We start from the raw sequence: 26,388 nt of genomic DNA, 5'->3' as shown, positions 1-26,388 counted from the left end.
CTTGACGCTTCTGAGTAACATCAATCTCAGAGAAAGTTTTGCAGCCTTTTGTTAAGTGTTCATGATGTTAAAAGAATCCAACTATCAGCTCAAGAGAATGAAACGGGAGACCTTGGGCAAAAATAATGTATTCACACGTCACCGAATGAAGAGAAAGGTTGTCAGGATGGCGCTTCAGCAGCACTTTGAGAAGGAACAAACAAAAAAAAGATGTTTTGTCAAATGTCCTTCTTTTACCTGCCATTACAACTTACTACATAACTGATGTTTGAATTAACCACTACAGTTGCTGCAAGTATCATTTATTAATTCCCTACAGTTTATCATGAGTTTAAGTATTTAAACCACTGAGGCGTTAATCAGGCATTCTGGACAGCTTTCAAGCAAAGAAACATTCTCAGCTATTGACCTTTACTTCTAACGTCAACCATTGGGCAATTTTTCTGGACTGTTAGGTCATTTGCGAGAGAAGATTACTTTAATCCTGAATGTGCAACAAACCTCACAGAGTCAAATTACTGATGATCTGCGATTGACTTCCAGCCCGGCTCACTTTCTCTCTGGAGAGGCTCCTCGAGGTTCAGAAGTTCAGACTTTCAAAATACAAAGAAATGTTTGCTTTCATCTCATTTAGTTAATTTTTTGTTTACATTAAGGCAGAGAGCTGCAGTGGCCTAAGTACAGGCAGCAAGCAAGCAGGACAAATGCAAGATAAATTCAGCATTTTGACAATGAGTCGTGACAATGACAGACGCTGTGATTTTATTATTGGTTTACACAAGCACATTTCTAGGTCTTGAAATAAATATCTTGTTTCCTCTTGCTCAGAAAAGAGCAGGTTCTGATATAAGTCCATTTTGGTGGGCTAAAAATGTTGTCAGCAAGCCCACAGGGGTTAGATTTAACACAAATTGTAAGTTTTCATCGTTAGAAAATGAATAAAATTGACATTTTAATTTGTTTGCACATGATGAAAAGCAGTAAACCACCCCTGTTTGAAGGAAGCTTATTTCCAGTGCAAATAATCCTGAAAATATGAATTAAAACTTTGATAAAACAAAAATGTTTTCTTGTTTTTAGACTTATTGCTGATTTTTTTTATTTAAAAAGTGTGTTCTTTTTCTCTGTGTAATTCTGATTTGTCATTTTATATTTCTTCAGCAGCTGAAAACTTTATTTCATATTATGCTTTTTTTTTTTTTCTTATGACTTCACAATGACTCCAAGACATAACAGCAACAAAGGAAAGACCAAGGCCACATTTAGTAACTTTGTGAAGAATGTGTCACATTATTCAAAGTTCATTACTTGTAATATAACCTTTTCACCTTTTTATGTGACTGGATGAACACATTTATGAAGCGCAGCACTCAGTCTTTGTAAATGGTTATAGTGAGTTTGGCCATGAAATGTCTTAAACAGAGACTTATGCAACTTAAAAATAAGTTTATATAAACTTACTCAAACTTCAAATACTCAAAGATTTCAACAAAATAAAAATGTGGAGAGCACACTCGTAAAGCAAAGTTTTTAAGGTTTCTGTCAAAGACCTTGAGAAAGGTAACAGGATATTCTTGACATGAGAAATTTTCCTTCTTTCTTATGTTAAAACTCTGACAAAGTTTACTGAACAGGAGCACCGGGATGTTAAAGTAAGCAACCTCTCAACTTACAAGGTAAACATACAGATTTGTGAGGAGAGGATGAAAAGAATTAAGTGTAGATGTCCAGTATAGTGCAGTTTGCTTATATTTTATCCTGTCATAGGTGCAATAAAAAAGAAGAAACAATAACACAGCTTTTTCCTATAAAAGAACTTATTTTGCTGAGTAAAACATACTTTTCATACTTTGTTTTTCACAGAGTTTATTGATTGAATCGCCAAATAGCTGAATTACTTATTCAAACTTTCATGCATAGAAACTTTACTCTGTGCATGGAGAGATTTTAAAGCTGTTTACTTAAAACAAAAAGTGAATCAGAGCTCAATAAAATTTTTTTAAAAAAAGCCCATCTCACTTAGCTGGTAATACGGATGAAATAAAATCCAGTGTACATCATTATCAGTTTATATGCTTTGCTTTTCTGTTTAATGCAAAATTTTCTAATAGTTTACTTCCCTAAAAAGTTCACAGTTTTCTGCTCAAGTCCTCATTTGAGTCGACCTGAAGCCACAGAAACAGACACAAAGATTTGTTTAAGCTTAAAAACAAGTTTAGGAGATCAAGACTCAAGATGGTTTCCTTCCTGTCATACACCATGAGTCACAGAATAAACGTTTCAATTTGTTATTTTTTTCAAGTAATTATATTTATGCATATTTACTGGTTGTAAATATAAATCATAAACTTACAAGGGTACGTAATTAATGAAAAATACTTCTAAGATTAAGAGTAAATCTCTACCTTCATGCTTAGCTAAGCTAAGTTCGCTTATCTAACAAAGTAGGTCATAATGGTTATTCAGACTTCACTAGACTCTTGGAAACTCTGTTATTTATCTGATTTCTTTCTAGCTAAAAAGAAGAAAAAGAGTTACGTGTTCAACTTCTCTCTTCCATAATTACACAATTCCAGAACAACAGATTACAAATCATGTCTGATTGGAAACATCTGTCACTCTTAAAGCTTGTATAGCTGTTAAATTTGGCCTGGATTACGCTGACGAAGAAAATAAAAAAGGTCTGTTGGACAGACTTGGAAGTAAATAGAGAGGATTAGTCTTTCGGTCCCACCTGGGACAGAGTATCAGTCTAACAGAAAACAAGTAAGGCTTTTGCTAGCCAGAATAAGGTGAGGAAAACTCTCAGCGGACGTCGAGCAGACACAGATTTCTGAGAGTTTGCACAGAAACGTTCTCCTCTGAGGTGTTGATGGACCACAAACAAGGAATGTTGAGATAAAAACTTTTTTTTTTTCCAGGCTTAGATGATCAGATCAGGTATTTTAAACAGAACATCTGGATTAACCAGATCCTTGAATGATGCCTCTCTACTAAACATTAATAAGGAGAATATCAGGTTTGCAGCTGATTTTGCATCTCGAATAATTTATACTTTGAGTGACATTTTAGTTGATTTATGACTGAACAAGTGTGGCTTTAAAGTTCAAATAAAACACACTATTTTCCCAGAGCAACACTCACAGCTATCAAATCAGACATACAGAGATTTTTTAAAGAAAAAATAAACAAACAGTACCAATGTGAAAAGTCTTGGATTAGAGATATTTGAACATGGCTTAAGGGTGATGTATGATGGTGTGTTAAATTTGTTGTATTTTTTTTTTCACACAAACTAAACTTCTGCTTTTATGGAGTTGCTCGCTCATCCAGATCATCAGTAAATCAGATGTGTTTGACCAGATGCACTTGGCTGCTTCTGCTTGACCCACATTTTATCTTTAGGAATCAGTTTTTCTGCTTATTTCTTTAAACAAACAAGCACAAAATCTAGCAGCAGGAAAGTCTTGCATTGTTGTGATTATTTTTTCTGTCTGGATACACAAAGCAATTTTGTTGCACGTCATTATACTTTTCGTATCATATTACGGAAATATTTTATATCTTAGTTGTTTCCAAACTCTGCAGCTTTTTCCAACTTCAGAGCAGCACAGATACCATAAAGTCATTGTTTTTCCACCTGAGATTCAACTTCTCTGTTTTTCCTTCACCCTTTGCACCCTCACAGCTTAGTTTTACACCACAGCTGGCCGTGGTTTTCAAAGAAAAAAGATAGAAAAAGTCACTTTTGTTTAGCGTTACAAAAAAAGAGGAGTGTGAATGTCCTTCAGAAAGTGGTAGAGATTAAACTAAGCTAAAAGACACCAACATTGCTTATACATTCCCACTAAACAGCAGCTCATTTAAACATTTAGGCTGCACTTATTTGTCATCTCAAAGAAGAAGCAAATAAATAGACGACTAAATCAGACAAGACATGTGAGTATAACCGATGTCCAGAAGTCTGATGTTATCCTTGTGTACAATTTCCAGACTCCTATGGAAAGCCACTTTCTTCTGTTCAAACAATTATATGCAAGTGCAAACAGAACAGAAAAGTGTCTCAGAAATGAAAGGCTTTTATCATGTTAAAAAAAAAAAAAGGACCAAATTCAGAGCAGAACTGTGATAAATATTTTAGTAAACTAGAACAAATGCAGAGTTTTGAAACATGGGACGAAAAATGAACTGGGTGACAGGCAAAAAAGTAGAGAAAGATTCCAGCAATAAACAATGAATATCCAGGAGCTTAAATACTGAAGAGTGTGAGCACTGACAAGAGGCAGGTGGCTGATTAGAAACATGGTGCAGCTGGGAGAGAAGGCAAACAGGCAGACTGAGGCAATATGAATGATAAATAAATACAGAAAGGCTGAACTAGGACTGAAAGAAGTAACGGATGAAGGGAGAAGAATATTAGTAATCATAGAGAAAAGAACAAAGAACAAAACAATGTAGACATTAAATAAATGTCTACAAGTCCATCTAAGACAAGACCTTTAAAGCAATACTAATGAACTGACTATGTCAAAATCTGTCAAGCAATAATAAAAATCATGAACTGAATTATAAAAACCTTTCGAATGCCAATCAATAAAACACAGACATAATATTTGGAATATCATTATGATGATGAACAACACCCTACTTTCATGAAGTGGGAACCTATGCAGTAGTTCATCGAACCATACAGATCCAGATGTTGTATATTTGTATATCATGAATGGTAACTACAGTGACCCCAGTTCACTAGGATTAGTTAGAAATAGGACCCAAATGCAGGGGTCCTGTAATCGGGTCCTTTTTCCATTATGTCGTGCATATATCAAGAGTAGTAAAAGCAGAGTGTGCAGTAGTCTCTGTTTTACCGAAGCAGGTAAATCCCATTCAGGACCACAAAGATGTGAAGTGAGAAAAAAAAACCAGCTTGTGACAGCTGATAAATGTATATCTGAATTATTAATTTTGAGAAGAGATTTTCCCTCAGACAGCATCAAATTAAATTTGCAAAGTTGAGGCAGCATGGTAGCTTCAGTTAGAACGACTTTAGTCTAAACATTTTCACAAGCAAGTTCAAAAAACGTTCAGCCCCTGAAGCTCTAAAAATTAATGTAAATTAAATTATTCGGCACTAGAATTTTAAATTGGTTGGTGTAGATTTAACTGAAAATAATAAAAAAAAAATTTTGATCAATTATTAAACTTTAACTGCATATTCTGCAGCAAACCTCAAATCTCTTGTCATACAAAAACACAATAATGAAACAAACTGCCCATGGTTTATGTGCAACAAACTAATGTAATTTCTTCAGAAGAACTTTGGCTATAAATAGAAGAGGGCTAATTAGATTTTTTAATTCCTAACTTGATTTTCTTTCTATTGACACAATAACAAACACGAACGACTGAAGAGACCTCAGAGACCTTGGAGAATTATCAGGCTTAAATGCTTCAGACGTCAGAAATTCAGCTTCGATTTTAAGATACGGCCTTTTCCTCTTTTCACCATTTAGGGCTGACAGAAACACTTTTTCACAGTGGGATTTTCCTTTGTACTTTTTCAGTCATGTTGATTTGATCTTCTATGAGCATTTCCAGCTTTAATAACTTCTGCATCCATGATTTTTTTCCTTTATCTTTTTGAAATTTCATATGTCTTCTCACTAATTTATATGCTCATGGTAATTTCTGCAAGCAAAAGCAGGATTTGCCCATAGGGTAAAAGTGGAGAGAAGGAACTGGGTGTGAGAGAGGCCAGTTTATAGTTCTGTGAGATTTGCACGTTTCTTGTGGATTTACTTTCTTGTCACACTTAAGTGTTTCAGACCCACAAGCACATTTTAATGTCGGAGAAAGAGATCAGTGAAGTAAAAACAAAATGCAGTTCTTAAATTATGATTTCATTTATTAATGGAAAAAAATGTTATCCAACCTAAGATGCTCCAAAATAATAAAAAAAGCATTAATCAGATTAAATCATGGCTCAACTGGAATATTTTCCAGGTGAAACTTCACAAGCCACAACTTGTATGACAGCATGAAGTGAATAAGTCTAAGTACAAATGAGAAACAAACAAATTGTCATCTATCGGTCAGTAGATGTTACAAAGATGTTACCAAGTCTTTGGGGCTCCAGTTGAGCACAGTAAGGTAAACATCATACAAACAGTAAAACATGGTGGTAGTGTGATCATTATATGGGAATGCTTTAGTCCCTGGAGGACTTGGAGTAATTGATAGAACTATGACTCAGAACTAGAAAATCCTGAATAAGAATATACAGTATTCATATGACCTTATGCTAAAACACTCTTGAATTACGCAGAAGGACAATGAGCCAAAGAAGTCCACTTCTGACTGAGGATTTTCAAGTGGCATAGTCAAAGTCTGGACTTTATATTAAATGCTGTAGGGTGATCTTAAACAGGCAGTTTATGCTAAAAAAAACCAAAAACTCCAATAAGACTAAATAAAAACTAAATGAACAGTAGATCATAGTGATGCAAAAGTAGCAGTGGCAGTTTTCACAAGCCTTTGATGACATTATTTACCAACATAATCAATTATGAGATTAATGGGCCTTTGGCTTTTACGTAGGTATATACAGTTGGTTTGAATAGCTTATTTTCCTTAGTGAATAAAATCATAGTTCCAAAACTGTATTTTGAACTTACTTGGATGCTTGCCTGACATTAAATTTAGTTTGATCATCTGTAAGATTTAAGCGCAACAAAATGAAACATTTGTAAGGGGGTATAAACTTTTTCCACAGCACTGTAAATCTTGGATTTAATCTGCTGTGCCTGATTTTTACTGGGAGGATGTGACAGCTGGGACTTACTGGTGGTGTTGTATCTGACACCGTAAAACATCTTGGGACAGGGCCGGGACACCATCTGGCCAGCGCTGCTCCTGGGCCAGCATGTGCCAATGCCATCGATGGAGGTTTCACAGTAGATTCCTGAACCTGAATGATGAGGGGGGAAAAAAAAGGCCGCAGCAGTTGTGCATTCATTTCCGACTACAAATAGACATCACGAAACTCTGACAATGCAGCAGTAATGTTGGATATTCAGCTGTGGAGCTGAATATCCTGCTTGTGTGTGCACAGGTTTTAATGATTACTCCTGTGCTTTGTTTCGCTGAGCTGAGAACATCGTCTCCGGTGCCCGATCTATTTCCAGCACAGCTCCCGTCTTTGATGTTAGTTTTAATAATCTTGGTTTGTGTCTAACTCGGCTCCCCTGTGTGGTATTCCACAGTGACTCTGCTTTGTAGTGACTTCGTGGGGAATCGGTTTAGCACATCTGAGGGGTGTAGCGTGTCCGACTCACCGCTCCACTGGCTTGTGGTGTTGCTCAGGGTTTGGTTCCAGGAGGCGACCAGGGACTGCACTGCAATCCAAAGGGAAACAGCTTCATCAGCAAACCCACTCTTCATTTACACATTTTATTCAAGGTTATAAAAATCTTATTAGATTTTCCTTAACAGCCAGAGATGATAAGGAATAAATGGCAGTGGTAAACATCGGTGACGGACCTTTCCTGGAGCAATTCCAGGATGCTACCTGCAAATATGAATCTAGACGTGCCCTGAAGGTCAGGCCATTATTTCTGCAATAACTCCACAGGATTTGGATAAAAAGAATCCGGAAATAAGGGATCCTCCCCTGGGGCAAAAGGTGGCACTCGATATTGAGCTTTCATCACCTCTTCCTGTAACCAGTGCTTTCACCCATATGTGGTGCGAAAAACATGAAAAAAATCTCCTAAACATAGACAAAAACAAAACAAGTTGTTTCCTGAAACATGACTTCACAATTTCAAAAGTACTAATATGACAGAAAACATGAAAACTCTCTAAGAGACAACGTATTATTAGATTTTTCATCAGAATCTGTTAAACAAACTTGAAAAGCTAGAAAGTCTAAAAAAAAGAAAATATGAAATGGTTTCCACCATTTCTAAGAGCACATTATTTTTCCACACATAGGAAGACTGTTTTAAATAAAATTTTTAAAAAAATACGCATACAACTTTCATATCTGGAAGACAAAGTCATTTATTTATTGACATCATCTTGAAGATACACTCATAGACACATTGATTAAAAAAAGACATTTTCAATTAGATATGTAGTCACTTACTGGCAACAGAAAAGGTTGGAGGGAGTCTGCTACAAAAAACTTCTGAAAAGGAAACACTCATTTCTCTCTGTTGAAAATACATTTTGCCCCAGATTTTAAAAAAACTGGAATGTTAGATTTTACACAAGGAGCTCATAACTAAGGAATGAAAGATCAACATAGTTTATGCCACAGATAAATCTACTAGCCATGCATGGAAGTCAACAGACAGACCTTTGAGGTGACCTTGGTTATTGTTTGTGAGCATAAAGTTTGTCAGGTAAGAAAATGCTTTCTCTTACAGATTTTACTTCTCCTGTGTCGTCTGTTGCTAAACACCTAATGGTCTCTGCAGACTGCATGAAAATTAATAACTTATCTCCAAATGCTCCCCTGTGTGTTTTGCCCCAAAAGTTAGCTGCAGCAGCACATTTATTTTCTCTGTGTCTGAGCCAAATAATTGAGAAAACAGAGTCCATCTGTGATCTCTGTATTTTAGCTTCCCTTCCATCCATCACACAGATTAGCTTGAAGTTCATTTTTAGGGCTAACCTGAAAAGAACTGCCTGAAAACAAAGTTGCAGTACACAGCTTAAGTGGTAAAACACAGTCTTTGGAACACTTCCAGGCGTACATGGTGTGGTAAAGTTAAACCTTCACATGTACGATGACAACTAGTTATGTGAAAAAAGTTACACTTGCACAACCACTGGATGGCTAATTAATTACACTAATTACACCACTGGGCTTAATAGGGAGCTTTTAAAGTCCACTAAAGGGTGCCACTTTGTTTTGTCTCCAAGACAACTTTTGGTCTTTCAGACAACTTTTCTCCAGAATTCCTCCTCCTCATTAACTAAATTGGACTATAAATCTTCACTAAATAAACCAATGTTAAAGACGGAGTGTTTTGCATCATTAACTTTCTCTGGTGTGGCCTCTGTGTATTATGCATTGCTACATTGTTTGCTTTTTTTTTCTGTCAAGCGTTTGTATACATGTCTTCATTGATGACATGACAACAAATATGATTAGCATGTGCAACAAGCTTAACACTGCTGAAAAGGAAAGGCTGTAAAACTAATGGCATAGGTCAGGAAAGTAATAGCGCAGAACTACTGTCTGAACATTGTTGTCTGAAGTTATTGAAGCATCATACATGGACTTCAGCTGTGTGTGTGACATTATACGGCAATATAAATACATTGGGTACGCAAGTCATTTAACAGCTTAGTCTATTTTTAAGTGGAGATATTTAGGGCTATATGAGAGCTACGCCATCGTGTCTCAGCATCATTCTGCTGCACAGTGGGATGCATTGTGTGGTTTAATTTGAAGGATTGGATGTCCCTGTAATCCTGCCAATGTGGGTGTTGGATCAGAAAATGGGTCGTTGAGGAAAAGGCACCGATAAACAACCATCCTGGCATTTAGTTTGCAGGAATTATCTACTTGTTCATTATGCATCATCTGTCCATGAATGGAACATTTTAGCACCTATGTAACAAAGCACAAAAAAAGTACATAAAAGAATTTCTTTCTTTAAAAGTAAGCACACAAATTTAGTGGTGTAGCATTTTTGCAGCCTAAAGAATATTTTTCATATATTTAAAATAAAACTAGTGTGTCGATAAAGAAAAAAATTGATTTTCACAAATTTCCCCTTCCAAATATCGATCTCTGGCTAATCAATTGGTGTTACTTATTATGACAGCAAGATACTCTTTAGCAGCAGTGGTAATATTTGCATTTCTGATTTGAAATAAAACTAATTAACATTTAGAAGAACAGACTGTGGTATTTTTCCTCAAGGTCACCAGATGGTTTGAATTTTACACCAGACCATGCTTAGGGAAGACAAAGACTTATTATGAATCCAGTTGGAACAACCTGGGGCATCTTTGTTTTGAAAAAAAAAAAATCTTTATATTTCCTGCTTTTCCTCAGTCTGCATTTACTTGTGAGCTCTACAAGGAAATTAAATAATATAAAACGACATTTTTCCAATATTCAAGAGGACAAAGTTGAGACTGAAGATGAGGTTTTGGCATTTAGAGGTTATGGACATGAAAAAGAAAAGACTGAAAATCAATTTAATCCCACAAGTGTGCTAAAAGCCAAGCAGCTCAAACACTCAAGTCTGACAGCTCTGGGAAATAGCTGCTTGTAAAAAAAAAAAAAACAGACTGCAGTGTTGTAATAAGCGTCGAGTTAATGCTCGTCTTCAACTTACGTGAGACATTCCCTGCCAGCAGAGCTTCACATGTCAAATCTGCTAAGGAGGCCGAGGGGAGGAGGCTCACAACGGCAAACACCTGCAGACAGTGAAGAGGAGAGTGATAGAGGTCAGGCTTAATCACAGAATCAAATATGAACATGTCTTCTCTCTGACCAGCTCAATGAATCTTTAATTTCTTTACAGGAAATAAGATTAAACTAAATTAAACCCAACGACCTTTAAGACCCTTGAAAGGAACATAAGTTCCTCCTGCTTCCCCTTTATAACTATAACATTGTTGTTATTTTTTTTATCATGTTCTGACTTCAAGCTGATTGAGAATTTGTGGATAGAGCTATGGATTATGGTGAAATATCATATGGACAGCAAAAACACGAGGGGCGTGACTTCAGTAATGACAATAAAGTATTGGTTATTATGGTTTTACTGGTTGTTATAGAAGTGTAGAAATAATCTTGTCATTTCCACACTTTCAATTTAATCCTTTAAAAAAAAAGTACATAAAAACCAAAACTATTTACATTCTATTTACAGAGCTGCCTTTTGTTTGTTTCCATGGTTGCAGTTGGTAGCACTGTTGCCTTCCAGCAAGAAGGTCCTGGGATCAAATCCCAGCCTGGTGTCTTTCTCCATGGAGTTTGCATGTTCTCCCTGTGCCTGTAAGGGTTCTTTCTGGGTTCCTTGTGTCCTTTAGGCTGTTTGGTTTTTCTACACTGCATCAGGTATGAGTGTGTGAATGCATGTTTGTGTGTCTCTGTGTTGCCCTGTGAGGAATTAGGATCTGTCCAGTATGCTAACCACTTCTCACCAGATAACTACTGGAGAAAGGCACCAATCTCCCACCACCCTCAGAGGAAGAGCAGATATAGATAACAAATGGATTCTTTCATTTCTTTCATATTATTTTTAAACTCTGAACACTTTCTCCTTGTCATCTTACCAATATTTTGCTTAATTAAAAAAAAATAGAAGTCTTTTTTTTAAATCACTCCTAACCTTTAACATTGTAATGTTTATAGAAACAGAAAAAAAAAATCTTCCGTAGGTTGTACTCGTTAATTCAAAGCTTTTTCTGTTTGTGCATAATTTTGGCATCAGGGTATTTTGCATCTGCAGATGGGAAAGAAAAACATAAAAAAATGCACATAATTATAATACTGCAGCATCCTCCGTCAGCCGTGTCTCATGTGACAGAGTTGTGTTTCCACCAAGACAGCAGCATGAGATAAGCAGCCCTCCTCTTTCACACAGAGGGATGGGAAACAACAGAATCTGTATTTGTGGTTTCACTGAATGATACCAAAGAGGAGTCTGCTGTTTGGATTAATATTGCATCTACACTCTTTGATCCTAAATGGGTTTCCTCTGCTTTGGACAGGGGGCCGAGCTGGAAACAGTTCAAACCAGGAAGCCTGGCGACACAATAAGAGGGGGGATCGTGTTATGTGTCGCACTGGAGACATCTGGAAACCAGTGATTCACAGCCAGCACACATGCAGCTCATGTTGGTGGTGCTTCATAACACAAAACAAGACAGTCATCGGTTTGGCTTTCTTGTCTCTCTCCATCAAATGCCAAACTGAGCTACACCTTACAACAACAGTTTCCTGAACACAACCGGCCGGCTACAATTACCCTATAGAGCCCAGGTTTCACTTCCTCCTTGAATAAAACATTCCCATTGATAATTTATCATTCAAAATCTTTCTTAAAGTAGAAAATAGTGATAAAGTAGAACATTAAGTTGCTCACAATTCATTACTTACTTGTATTTAAATGTGCCGTTCTTTGATTAGGGTTGTGTTTATAACAGACAATCTCAATGGCGTGAAATACCAAAAGGTGTATCAGGTCACGTTATGGAAAAATGCTGGAGTGCCCCAGATTTCAGAGCAGAGTTCATAATGGCTTGCTGCGCCTGCTTTCACGCTCCGTGAATCCAGACAGGTATCAGAAACGTACAGCACCGACACTTCAAAACAACAACAACCAGTGAAAACAGGAACATAAACAACATAAGACTGCAAGAAGAACCTTGGATTTATGCCTCTCTGAGCAGGAAAAGGCATCTTGATTTTACTATTTTCAACCTTAATAGCAGTTTTGTGGTTAATAATTACTTGAAGGGGTGCACTGTGTGTGTGTGGGCGTGGGGGGAGGGGGGGGGGGGTGTGCGTACATGTGTGTATGCAGACATGCAGCAAAATCCCATAGTAAGAAGTATGAACAGAATCATTTTCATTTATTTTCAGCATACTGTAGACGGCAAGGGAGTAGTAATAAAATTACACCAGCGCAACAAATAAAACACTAACAAAAGCTAAACATCAACATAATTAAAAACATTAAAAAAGTTACGAAAGAGGATTGCATCTATGGAAAAAAAAGAAGAAATGTGACTTTTCTCAGTCTTCAGGGTAAAAGATGGGGAAGTAGCATAAAACTTTAAGTCATTTTCAGAACCTTACTTTATATTCACACTACTTTTGCTGCAAAAAATTTGGCACCAGAACTGTTTGGCTGATTTCCAACAAAAGGAAATGGAAGTAAACTAAAAAAAGAAAAAAATGTTTTTTACAGATGGTAATGAAAAAAAATCTCAACCCCTCCATACAGCTCACTGTGCAAGCAGCAAATGCTTTGTCCACCCACAATGTCACTTTCCATATGCTAAGATGAAGAGCTTTAACCATCTGGCTTAACTTCCAATGAGGAATGTGTTTTATTGCACATTCATCTTTTTTTTTAAATGCATCAGCATTTTAGATGTCTTTATTTGATTTGTTCTTGTCTATTCTTATTCATTTTAGTGTCAGAAAATAGCATGGAGATGACCTGGAATGACCCTCATCACTGCTTCCAAACTTATCTCTGTGGAAAACTTGTGGTTTACACTTAAAATGAGGTTCAGTCAAGGAAACTAAATTAAATTATCTCTACTAATTCTCCCAAGGATAGCTGTCACAGCCTAAAATGATGCCAAAAAGCATGTGATTGAAGCACAATATGCTAAATGGCTTTTAGTCAACTATTAGTGAGGGTGTTAGTATAAATTTGAGCTTCTCTGTATAATTTAGACCTTAAGGAAAATCCACAATGACCTGAAGCAATTCCTATTTTTATCAATTGTTGGTATTGTTAGCTGTATAATCACTTCACTTCAGAAGAAGAACAACTGAACTGCATAATTAAGAGCCACAAAGTAGTTAGGCATTTTTTCCTATTAAGGAAGGATGCAAACCTCTTACTGGATTCGTTTCATCTCTTTAGATTCAGGTTCCAGTGCCAGCAAGAGCAGGTTAAAATACAAAAACAAGTTTTTCTTCTACTTAGATCTCGCTTAATAGGCCCTGGAGAAATGAATGTCCTTTTAACGAAAATAAAAAGAGGACAAAATAAAAAAAAAAATCTGGATGAGGACGGTCCGGGCCAGACGTGACCCCAGCTGAGAAGCTGGCCCCTCGCCAAAATACGCATCGCCTGAGTCCAGAGGAAAAGAAAGGGGAGACATTTCCCTTCAAGAACCTGGCTGAAATGCTCATCTAACTGATGAACTGATTCCAAAATGGGGTCCATTTATGGCTGATGGGTTTCTTGAGATGACAGCACCAAAGTCTGCCATGCTGTCTACAGTTAATCTAAAATGTATTTTGCTGTGGCAAAAAATCTTGCAGCTATTTCTGGGTGGCATGCCGTCATCAGCAGCTGAATTCAGCCAAACTGTTAATTTACAAATGGAGGAAAAAGGCCCCAAATCAACATGTGCCAAAGCTCTGACTAATGGCAATTTATTTTCTTATATGTCTTATTTCATCCATTCTGAACAGGAATCCAGACAATTCTTACCTTGCAACTTTTTAAAATCTCCATTAATGCTGTCTAGATTGACTGATTTTAACTCTACCCTCGTATTAGGATAATGACTCACTCTATGTAGTGCTAAATAGCCACTTTATGATTCTAAGCGACACAAAGCTGCAGAGCTGCAAAGAGGCAGGAATTCCACTTTCAAGATGAAGCTCAAAGTGAAATAATCTTCCAATCCAAATTGTAACAGCGGAAGCTACAAACCACATGAACAGAAAATCGGTTTGTTTTATGTTTTAACATAAAACAAAAAGTTTACCATAGCACTGTGCAGTATGACAGCATTTCTGATAAAAAAGTATCATGTTGCCGTTTCTATGCGAAACCATCAGTGTGAAAGAGTGACAATTCCTGGCTGCGCTAGTGGCTGTAATGGATCTTCTACCCATAATAGAAAAAGAACCACAATAGTAAATTAGGTTTCTTAGATTTAAACATTAACCTACACACTGTACATTACATTGCCAAATGAATTTGTTTACCCTTCCAAACCATTGAATTCAGGTTGTATAATCACTTCCATGGCTACATCAGTATTAATTCATGTGATACAAGTCATACAGATTGCTTCTACGGTACTCCTGATCGAACTTAAAAATAACCAACAATGTTTTGTAACTTTGATAGTTAAAAACAAGAAGTCTTGGAGTTGACCTCAGTCTCAACTCAAGTGGTCCTGAGTGCAAACCTATTATCAGCAAATTCCAGCCTAGTACCATAAAAAGATGTGAAGCGGAAGTCCAGAGCAAGGTCAGATGATGCTGAGAGGTCAAAAATGTGCATAATCAATATCTAATGATGTCCAAAATACATGAGCCAAACAGATAAGACCAAGAGTGCAAATACACTATTGTGCATGGTTTGTGCGAATCCAAGCCTAGCAGAAGCCTAGCACTTCTTCTGCTTTCCTGCTAAGTGTAAAACATTTTCAGGAGTTGGGTTCAGCCCATTGGTTCCAGTGAAGAAAGGTCTTAGTGTTTCAGGAATAAATCTTGGTGTCCTAAAGTATTACTGGTTTTGCAACCATTTTTTTCCTTCTGGAAAATATCAACTAAAACAATATAGTCTATGCAGACTTATCAATATTTTGTATGCGTGAAACCAGGAAAAATGCTAGTTGACTTTCAACACCTCATATGGTCTTAGGCCTGTTTTTAAACTTCTGAACAGATGTGCTCTTTCGTATACTGTATATTGAAAAAAAATGTAAGCATTTAAAGGAGGATGAGTACAAAATAATTTAGTAGTTTGAAAAAGCCTGACCTGTCCAAAACATCAAGCAAACATCTCAATAAATCTTACACAAAAGCCTTTTTAGTATGCTGATTTATTTGTTCTTTCTTCATGCTCACTGCATGAGAAACCACCTGGCTACTGTGCCCAGTTTAGCCATATGGGCTTAGGAGAACCTTGGAAAACTATTGTCACTCAGCACAGTTGGCTGCTGAATTGAGAAATGTAACCTGAAACTGTATTGCACAGTGGGGGGAGTTCTCTGGACGTGAGCTCATCTGGGATGGGCCTTACCTAATGGTTTCACCTCATAATTAGAAGAATAGGTATCAAGTCCAGCAAGTGAAAGATAAAAGACAAAAATCCTTCTTGTGATGAGGGAAATGTGTAAAAGCCACTATCTGGGTTGGCATCAAAGTCCAGTGGATGGCTGACCCGCATATATTTGAAGATACCATTGTTGCAGAAGCATCTACTCTTTTTCCCCGGAGGCCGGGTTATTTAAGCAGGACAATGCCCTGCCTCAGTCTGCACGGCATGCAGAAGCACGGCCTCTTAAAGGTGTCTGAATGGCCTGAATGAGGTCCAGCGCTGACTTCAATTATAAATATCTGGGGAATACTGAAGAGGAGAATCTGACAACTATTAAGAGGCTGATTAAGAAGGACTTGGATTTCACTTGTAAAACTGCAGCGCTTAAATTTCAGGATAGGATAACAGCAAACATACCTCCCTCATAACAGTGTGCTGCTTTCCTTTTTGAATGTAATTTTGTCTGTTGATTAAAAATACAAAAGTCAGTCTGAGTTGCATTCTGGAAATCAAATTAACCAGGAAGTAAATTAGTTTTCTTATCAAATATGCCTATTATACTGAAATGTAGTGGGATTTTGCATATTACAAGAATATGTACATTGTGTTTGCAATACAACAATAAAAACAAATAAAAAGAACAAAAAGCAGAAAGAGGTAGAGCTACAGCAGTCTATTTGCTGGCTCTCATGCAGCAGTCTTGTTTCTGCATGTTTCTGCCATATGAGGATTTCATGAAAAAGCAGTGGAGCGAAGAGGAGGAAAAAACCTTCCCCAAGTGAGTAAGTTAAAACACTCCGAAAGCTGCCTGAGGCCCAGCATTAAAACATTTTGTAGTCCAGAGGAGCTGTTGATCCAAACCTTTCCTATTACAAGCATTTTGTGCCTCATTTGGTGCATACTCTGAGCTCATTAAGTGATCATGTTTTCCCCAATTTTTTCTCTGCTTTGGCTCGTTTTGGTTTTGATCATTTCCAGAGTTAAGCATGATCTAGGTGAGTGGTCATGTGCACAGGAGTCTCTTTGCTGCCATGTTTGGCGTCATGATGACTAATTCTATTTGACTTATTTACTGCACTTGGCCTAGATCTGTAATAAAGCCAGAGATTGGAGCTTAGATATGTGCGCGGCTGCGCGGCCTGGAAGTGTTGTAGAACGAGTCAGTCAGACATTTGTTAACTTCAGCATGAACAAGCTGCCGATATAATAGCTGCAGGTCACAGGTGTGGTTCATCAGCAAAATATAATGCTCATTCCACTGTTGCCCTTCCCTACTAATTACAGACAGAACAGAAGTACGAAGAGGAACGTTTTCTCTGTGCTTGATGGTCTTTTCTTCAATTCAGACTGTTGCACCATAGAACATATTTTATTCTTCTTCTGCTTTCCTTTATGCATTTATTGCTCCTTTAGACACATTCATGTGCATAAATTTAAATCATTTTAAAATGTAAATATTAATATATCACATTGGGTAAAGTGGATAACACCTGAGCAGTTTCTTCTTGTTAAAAATAAATACCTTTTATCATAGAATTATAGAGCTGTGGAACTGAAGTCAATAAAAGCAACTTGTTTAAGGCAAATGTTTTACTAATAAAGTACTAAAAAATTTTAATTAATATTTTACAAATATAAATCTAACACCTAACATCTAACATGTTCAATATCGTGTTATGCACATGTTCATATATTTATGTGCATTTCCTATAGTACATCTTTGCACATGTTCACATATTTATGTGCATTGCTGTTTGTAGTACATCTTTGACATGTATTTAGACAAGATTTTTTTCATAAAGAATAGCATTTCTAATAATTATTCATTCTATAAAGCAACAACTGGGCTAAAGTGGGACATTTAGTGAAGTGAGCTCCAGTTAATTTCATTGACTGCTGCAAACAAAATATTTAAATTTTGATCACAAAGTTTAAGCATCAAAATATATATTTTTTTGTTTTAGGCAGATATATTCAATGTTACACTATCTCACAGAATTTCAAAGTCAAAGCATGAAGAGATAACACAGTAAATCCAGATAAAGTGGAACATTTAGTAATGCTTTTTAAGAGAGAAGTATTTGTTTGTTTTGTTTGTTTTCATATGAATAAAAACATTTTTTATATATTTTGTAATTAATAAAAACTCCCTAAATATACCAAGAACTTAAAGGGAACTTTTATTGTCTTTAAATAATTATTCATTTTTAGCTTTCTTGTTTAGCTTTCAAGTTTTCTAAGCTTGGTTTAGTGTCTATCAAGCTTAATCATTTAGGAAGGTACAGAAAGTCAAACATTAGAAATAATAGCTTTTTTGTATTTCAACAACAGTCTAAATGGAAGAAAAACATCAGTAGAGATACAGAGTTGTATTTTTGTGCAGTGATTTATTTCAGGTAAAGAACATTTATGTCCATTAGCAGTCGGGACACAGAGGGAGCAGCTCTGGCTCCGACTGCTGCGCTACAGAACACTTTGAAAATGTGTGGTTTCAGGGGTCTCAAAAAGTCTTAAAACCACCAAAAAAAAGTTGATAGATTTGACACAGTCACTTAATGTGTCACCAGACGGATTTGAAAACCTACTGGACAAAATTGCTAAGTTACAAAGCAACATCAGAGTGCAATTCACCCATCAGGCTTTCACAGGCAGGAACAATGTCCAGTCTGACCTTCAAATTCAGATTTTAGACATTTCCAGTTCAGTTTCTGAGAAGTATAGCACAGATGTTTTCACTTTGTTTTATTTTGACAATTAAACATAAACATTCATAAAAGAAGATTGCACTTGCAGATTCAGAAAAACATGTTGTAGTTTTAAAACAGTAGATGAAGGGATTTCAAGATTTTCCTCATTAATGCATCAAATCATATGTTTCAGGCCTTAACCTGATATTTATTTAATTCAAAATAAGGTATATTATACATTGTGTGGTTTAAACCCTGAAAAAGGTTCTATAGAAACCTGGTAGTTTGTTAGGTTTTAACAATTTGAATAATAGTGGAAAAAATGGTTTTAACCTGCTGATTGCCATTCAGAGCAGATCTAGAAAAATTTGCTTATTTTAAACTGGTGGTTTGGTATGCGTCAGGAAAAAATGCAGGTTAATAATCCTTTTTGTAGTGTGATAAACTGGACTGTAAATATTAGTCTGGGGAGATGTGACTGATTATATTTGTGGCTTCAAAAATACTTAAACCAGTAGTGGTGGCCACTAGGGGCGCTGTCATGCATGTTGAAGTTGCTTCCCTGCTTCAACACACTTGAATTACATGATGGGTCTCTGCCACGTCCCTGGGTAGAACTTAATACATGCTAAGGAGGTAATTTGTTTGCTTAAAATAGCTGTGCTGGAGAATTAGCAGCTCTCGAGGAATGGAGTAGGACATCCCCGACTTGGCTTTGAAACTTTCTCTTATTTTATTTCTCCTTCCCCCAATACCAATCATTTATAATGTTCACTCACTTAGTACTCAGCAGCGTATTTGCAATGTAAACAAAATGACTGTTGGTTTTTACCACCCATTTTTGTTTTCTGTCGTCTATTGCATTGTGTATGGTCGGATTTGTAATCAAAACAAAAGATGAACAATGTCTATTGTGTAATCTTTTTTTGTGCCAATCATTTCCAAACTGCAAGTTATATTGTCTCTGTTTAGTCTTGCTCAGAAAAACAGGATAAAATCTAAAAAAAATGTTCTGGTATACTCATCAATCACTTGTTTCATGTTTTCATGTCACAGTGCTTTCTAAGATTTTCAGCATGGTAAAGACTTGCCGAAAGCCTGAATATATTTTCATCTTCCTGCAGTAGCTCAAACTCCCTACCGCTAAACAGCATTGCACCAGGTTTAAAATGATATTACTTTTAATAATTGAATTTAATAATGATTTCATCTACCCAGTTTAATTGCTGAATTTGATGTATTATGGAGCGGAATATTTGAATGAAGCTTATTTGCAACAAATGGTACTTTATATTGTAGAATGATTTCATCAGCTCTCTCTTGAAAATGAAACCTCATATCTCAATGGGCCTCACCTGCACAGACTAGGATATGACAGAAAATGAAAAAAAACAATGCTGCTATTTTCTCTTAGGCAGTCTTGGAGATATATATATATATATATATATTTTTTTTTTTTTTACCGTCCTCCTCACTATGTGTTGTGGCAAGATAAACTTCAGTCCTCACCCAGCCTTGTTTGCTGATATTTTTACTCAAACTTGGATTCCGTTCCACATTGAATAAATGTTCTCAAATTAAACTTTGAATCAATACACATTTCTCACTATGAGATTATGTTACTCTAATGAAAGATTATTTTATACACATATCACTGTGGGATATATTTGAGATAGAGTTTAGTTTTTTACTCCGATTCTGCACCCAAAAGCAAAAGCATGAAGAAGCTCCATCTTTTTATGTACTTTACAATAACAAAAATATGAAGTAGATTTTTTGATTGATTGTGGCACACTTCTTTTGCTCATATAAAGACTTCCCTTCACATGGAAAGACCCACTCTCTGTACCTTTGCCGCAATCTGTCTTAATATATGCAAGCTTCAAATCCTCACAACAAGCCATGTAAACACAACAATGACCCCAAGTTGCTCAGGATTCAATGCAGCGTGACGTCAACATAATGTTCTCAATACAAGTGCCCCTGGTTACAAGGTGACTTGTCTCAAATTATCAAACTCAAATGGATTGTTTTTCTTTCTGTACAAAGAAGACCAATAGGTGTGGCAACTCTCATGACATATTATATCCTGTCTTATAAAGAGGGACATCATGAAGATCTCTCGAAAAATTTATAATTTTAAAGTGTTATTAGCGTAACAAAATGCAATAAAAATGTCTACTAAGCCTTTCTGTAGATTGTTTTAACTATATTTGTAAGCTTCTCTTAAAAGTATGGATGCATAGTTGCTGTTTGTCACAGAATCTCTTAATTGCACTGAAAGCTTCGCATCTTCATTTAAAGCGATTAGCTGCTTTCTGACCTTTACGGACATGTGATATGTGTGTCTGTCTGTGACAGAGGGGTCTTAAATCATAACAGAGGGGACACAAATAGAAAGCAGGGGAGGGATTGTGCAGAAGATTCTTGACTATTCTTAGTGCAGCAGCTCCTCTCTCACAATTAGGAGGAGGTGCATGAAGACATTCACCTCAGCTGGATCAGACTTTTTTACCAGGCTTACCTGGGCAGTAGCTCAGATGCCTAAGGATTAGGAGGAATTGCTTTTATGGATGCTTTGCAAAAAGTAGGTTATGCAGCTCAAACCTAATCTTTTACTGTATATTCTGTTTTAAATGAATTGGCATTACCAAAATGATTTTGTTATTCCATTTGGAAAATGCTAGAATCAAATATAAAATGTTAGAATTTTTTTATTTTATTTTCTAAGTCGGAAGTTTAAAATCACTAATAACTTTACACAACAAATAATTCAGATGGCTTTTGAAAGCTTCATATAGGGTAACTAAAGACAATTTAAGTAATTGGCGGCACCAATTTTAAGGAAGTGATACACAACTCAACAGCATGGGAATGTCTAACAAAAGTTACCCTGCAGTACGGAGATGGGTTCTGCCTCCTCCAGATGCCATGTTTTGTTGTGAAATGCAAGAGATCTAGAAATCTAGATCTAGAGATCTAGTGACTGAAGTTGAAAAGATAATGTCTTTGTCCACAATGAAAAAAGTCCTGGAAAGTCACTCAGAGAGGAAAAAGCCATTACTCTAAGAGTAAGATAAAAAGCCAGATTACAGTTTGCAAATGTCCTCAGGAACAAAGACCTGATTTTTGGAGAAATCTCCTGTGGTCTGATGAAACTAAAATTGAAGTGTTTGTCCATAATGATTGTAGTTGTGTTTGCGGGAGAGGTAGAAGCTTCCCAGCTGGGTGAGAAGATTAGGTTATGTGAACTTTTTGGTGCAGGAGGGACTGGTGGACTTTACTAGAGAAACATCTCAAACCATCAGCCAGGAAGGTTTGGATACAAATGGATCTTTTAAATGCACAAAGATCCAAAGTTTGCTACCAATTAATGATAAAGCGGCTTAAATACCACAAACTTGTTTTGGATTGGTCATCACAAGTGCATGGTCTCCGTCTCATAAAAAATGTGTTAAGTGACAGCAGCCCACATGCAATTCTTTCTGGAGAAGCGGTCAAAGTTTCAACAAACTTTTGTGAGAAGCTTGTGGAAGGACTCCCAAAGCCTTTGACCCAAGTCATACGGTTTATATGACAAATCTATCAACAATTAAGTAGATATATGAAAACATTTTGTGTTCAGAAAAATATATTTTTTAAAATCTCCCTCTCTCATTATTCAGCCTTTTAGAAAATATAGGTTGTTTTATCAACAGGAAAGGTTTGTTTGATTTAATGCCAGGCATTACGAAAAAGGGAGGTTCATTATGTTGTATGCAGATATCTGGTTTCAACTGCACAGTTAGAAACCATAAAAGCCAAATTAATGTTATCCAACTAAACAGTTCTTGCAGCCAATACTTGGTTGGCCCTCACTTTTCATGGATTAATGCATCAATGCAGCATGGCACGGAGACAATCAGACTGTGGCCCTACTGAGTAATAATGAGGAAGCTCAAGCCTCTTTGGGAATGGCCTTCAAGTCGTCTCCATTGTCAGCTCTGGAGTCTACCATCTTCTTCTTGACAACACTCTGGATTTTCTGTGGGGTTTACTCTCTGCTATGCAACACATGCCAGTCAAGCACACTAGTACCATGATCATTAAAGAAGGTATTGGTGCCTTTGTTAGCCATGCTGGAAAATGAAATCTGCTCATTTCATGCAGAAATAAGTGCTCTAAAATTTCCTGGTAAACAACTGCACTGATTTAGGGCTTAATACAATGGTGCATTAACAGTAGCAGGTGACACAGCTCCCTTGTCCTTCCCAACTGTGTAAGCTTAAAAAAAAGCATTCTGTCCCTCTTCGAATACTCCTCTAGACTCTAGGACTTTAATTTCTAAAGGAAATGCAAAATGTGTTGTCTTTAGTTTAAGAAGGGCTTAACATAACAAATGTGACACTTTTAGCTCCTGTACTAAAAAGAGCAATATGCAGCTTCTGAATCACTGACTTCACCAATATTTCACATATTTGCTTCACAATCCTCTCAGGGCTGAGATAGCCCCTGTTGTGTATGTTTTTCTGCCACATCTTCTTTGCTTCCACTCAACTTTCCATTAATTTACTTGGATACAGTATTTTGTGAAACAACCAGCTTCTTCTGCAGTGACCTTTTGATGATTTACCCACCTACCCTGTCTGAGGGTATTGACTGTCTCCATAAAAGTTTTGGCCATAACATAAGATTCAAGAACTAAACATCAGTTTCAAAATTGGTTTTATGTAATACTCCGAATGTCTGATACACTAAAGTTTGGTTTTCTGAACAGCTGCAAGCCATGATCGTCACAATTACAGATATAAAAGCTTCAAATATTTCACTGCAAGTAATGAATCTATGATTCCCGAATCTCACTTTTTAAAAAACAAAAACTGAATTACAAAGTAAACAGACTTTTATTCAATGCATCCTTCTGCAAAGCTCAACTTGTGTGGGTAGAGCAGCAAAACCTCTACCCAGGGGCCCACATCCTCCTAAAACCAGCCCGAACACCTCAGGCGTCCCCAACATCATTAGTATGTCTCTTATATGAGGTCAACACATCACGTGTCCTCATCGCTACCTCTGCAGGCTCCATTTAGGAGCAAAAACATGTGGCGATATTGAGATAAGTCAAGGACGCACTTTCAGAGAGGAGAGACATCTGAATGAAACACGAAAGAGTGCACTCGCTCGTTTAAACAAAGCGGTGCCAAATTTCGGATTTCTCAGCATCAGCATATGAGTTCCAGTTACAGATAAGAATCACGCCACTTGGGATGACTTATGATCCGAAGATTCAAGTTCAAGTTTCAGTGTTTACAGGTAAACTCTTGCATCAGCACTTTAATGGAAATAGTGCCTCGTTCAGCACATATCATGTTGATACACATGATATATGTTATCATGTATATTTCTCTGTCAGAAATGTCCGAGTTTAAACCCTTATCTGAGAGAACTGGAACTGTGCAGGATTTTCCTAGACATTATGGTGACATTTCCCTGTCATGTTGGTGGAAGCTTTCAATCCCTTTTGCATCGTGATTAAACTCAGCAGCTGTTAATCAGAACAACAGACGGGGCGAGTTTTAATTAAACATCCAAAGCAGGAAAATGAAGTGGAAGCGCAAATTTTAAATATACAAAACTCACCTGGAGCAGATAAAAGCATTTGCGCCGCATCTCCAGACCTTTTCACGTAATTCTCATGTGGCCATAAATTTCTTCTCGTCACTTCATTAAGAAAATCTCTTTCCCCAGCTCTTGGCTCTTGATCACTCTCCTTTGAGTTCAGTTTGGCAAAAGAAATTCACAGCAGCACATTTCTTTGATTTATTGCTGTGCCAAAGACGCGTCGCTGGAAATGTCTCCAGAAAATACGCGCAGGCAGAGAGACGCAAATCACGTTTCCAAAATGTTTTCGCCAGAGGTTACATCCAATTTATCATCTGCGGCACGTCAGGTGGAACAGTTCAGACGCTCAAATTAAAAATGGATAAAACAGCATCGTTCCCTTTCCTAATGAAGTGAGGTCCAATTTGGTCAGACGCGCTCCAGAGGGCAGTTTAGCCTTAGCCCGAGCCCCACTCTAAGCCTTCACGCGTGTGTTGTTCCCCAGGTCAACACATTGAAAGGACCACGCCGTCACGTCCACTCAGCTTCACACCCAGCTCCTGACTCCTGCGTGGAGCCGCTGCGCCGTGCCTGCAGATCTGGTCTTCGACGCGCCGCCCACGTTGTGTCACTTTGTGTGGAGTGTCTCTATCCCGAGAGGAAATGCTGGATTCCTCCGCTGCTCTTAATCTTTAATCCATCTGCAACCCCGACGCCGATGCGAGGAATAAAAACTGAAATCGTCTGAGCGGATTCTGGAGGAGAAATGACCCCCAGTTTAATTGAAGGAAAGTGACGCACCTGCTATAAGGATCCGGTTAAAAGAGAAAAATGTAACTTGTGTCGCATAGTTTATATGAACACGGCCCAGATGACAGATTTGGCTGTGAGGTCAGACGAACAGATGGTCCGGAGTTTCAGTACATTTAAGAAGCATCCCCAGGGACCTTTACAAATGAAGTCCAACATATTTCCCAAAATAAATGTAAAATCTGCTCTGTTCGGTGTAGATAGAAAGCAGATCAAATTAATGTATTTCTCTCAGCCAGGTTTCTATGATTAATGTCTATGTAAATTTTAATCCAAGGGTGATTACACTACAAAAATAAAGAATTAAGTTGTTCTGATCGGTAGGGGGCAGCAGAAGTGAAACGCTGTAACAGTTGTAACTGCTGAACTTATGTTGCATTACTTTTTTGTTGGAAAATCCCTGGGCGTTACCTTTAATGCCATTTTTTATTTAATATAACAAAATAGAAAATAATCTAATTTTTATAGATGTACACAACTAGCTTGTTTAACAATCTAGTTGTCAGAGACACAAAACGTCATTTTCTTCTGCTGTACAGGAGAATAATTTTTTCAGATGAGGGCTAGGTGGTAAATCAGATAAAACTGCATTTCTAGCATATTTTGGATGCTTTTAGACTACTTTAAGAGCAGACAATAGTGTCTGCAAACATTAACAAATAATTTTTTCTATTAGAAACAGTATGGAATGCATGAGTTTAACTGGGCAACACTTCAGCAATGATTTACAGGGACAGTAGTATGGGGGCCCAGGATAGTTATTTTTGATAAATTGGGTGCAGCATAATGTTGAAGTCTTTTTAATTGTTGTATTTTTGTTTGTATAACCAATGAACCACAGTTAAAAATGATGATGGCGTATCCCCAACTTTGATCCCTCCCTTGGTCCATGTTTCAAGTAACAACAGAAAGCTTAACATACAATCTCCACGCTCTCCATTGTTATTGTAAGCATATTTTACTGCATTGCATAACCACACAAAGTGCTGTGGAAAGGTCCACTTAAGTATTTCTTCTGTTTGTGCTTTTTTGTCACATTTGAAGTTTTACATCCAGCAGATTTTAATATCAGACAAATATAACTTTGGTGAATACAAATAGCAGTTTTTAAATTATTTTATTTTATGAAAGATAAAAGCTAAAACCACCTGTCTATGTGAAGAGCAATTTTTACCCAAAGTTAATACCCCAAGTGCCACCCCTAACAGCAGCACATCACTGTGGGGGACATCTTCTTCGTTGGTGAGCTTTCAAAAATGAATGGTCCATCTAACCATATGCCACAGCATTTCTGTCAGATGTATGTCCAAACTTTAACTAGACCACTCTGAAGCCTTCAATTTTTGTTTACTTATTGTTAGTTTAAACATTGCATAGGTGGACTTGATGGTCAATTACAGCAAATTGTTCAGATCCTGAAGCAACAAAGAAACCCTACATCATCATGCTACCACATTGTTTGACTCACCATAATGCTCTTAAAAAAATACTGTTAGTTTTACACCAGGTATTACAGGACATGCACCTAGCTACTG

General features: G+C 36.9%; 1 protein-coding gene across 1 annotated transcript in view; it reads right to left on the bottom strand.

The window, feature by feature from the left end:
* LOC114152235 (corticotropin-releasing factor receptor 1-like) overlaps positions 1–25,425 on the bottom strand; it is an 81,354-nt gene extending 55,929 nt beyond the window's left edge. The window contains exons 1-4 of the mRNA XM_028030059.1: positions 24,083–25,425; positions 10,359–10,440; positions 7,335–7,394; positions 6,842–6,967 (exon numbers count right to left, since the gene is read on the bottom strand). Of these exons, the coding sequence (XP_027885860.1) occupies positions 6,842–6,967; positions 7,335–7,394; positions 10,359–10,440; positions 24,083–24,112 (298 nt within the window). The 5' untranslated portion in view covers positions 24,113–25,425. The remainder of the gene's footprint in view (positions 1–6,841; positions 6,968–7,334; positions 7,395–10,358; positions 10,441–24,082) is intronic.
* Positions 25,426–26,388: the final 963 nt, after the last annotated feature.

The sequence above is a fragment of the Xiphophorus couchianus genome, chromosome 10 (genome assembly GCF_001444195.1).
Source record: "Xiphophorus couchianus chromosome 10, X_couchianus-1.0, whole genome shotgun sequence".
Taxonomy (NCBI): Eukaryota; Metazoa; Chordata; class Actinopteri; order Cyprinodontiformes; family Poeciliidae; genus Xiphophorus; species Xiphophorus couchianus.
The sequence above is the reverse complement of the archived record's forward strand: the minus strand, read 5'-3'. Positions and strand labels throughout refer to the sequence as shown.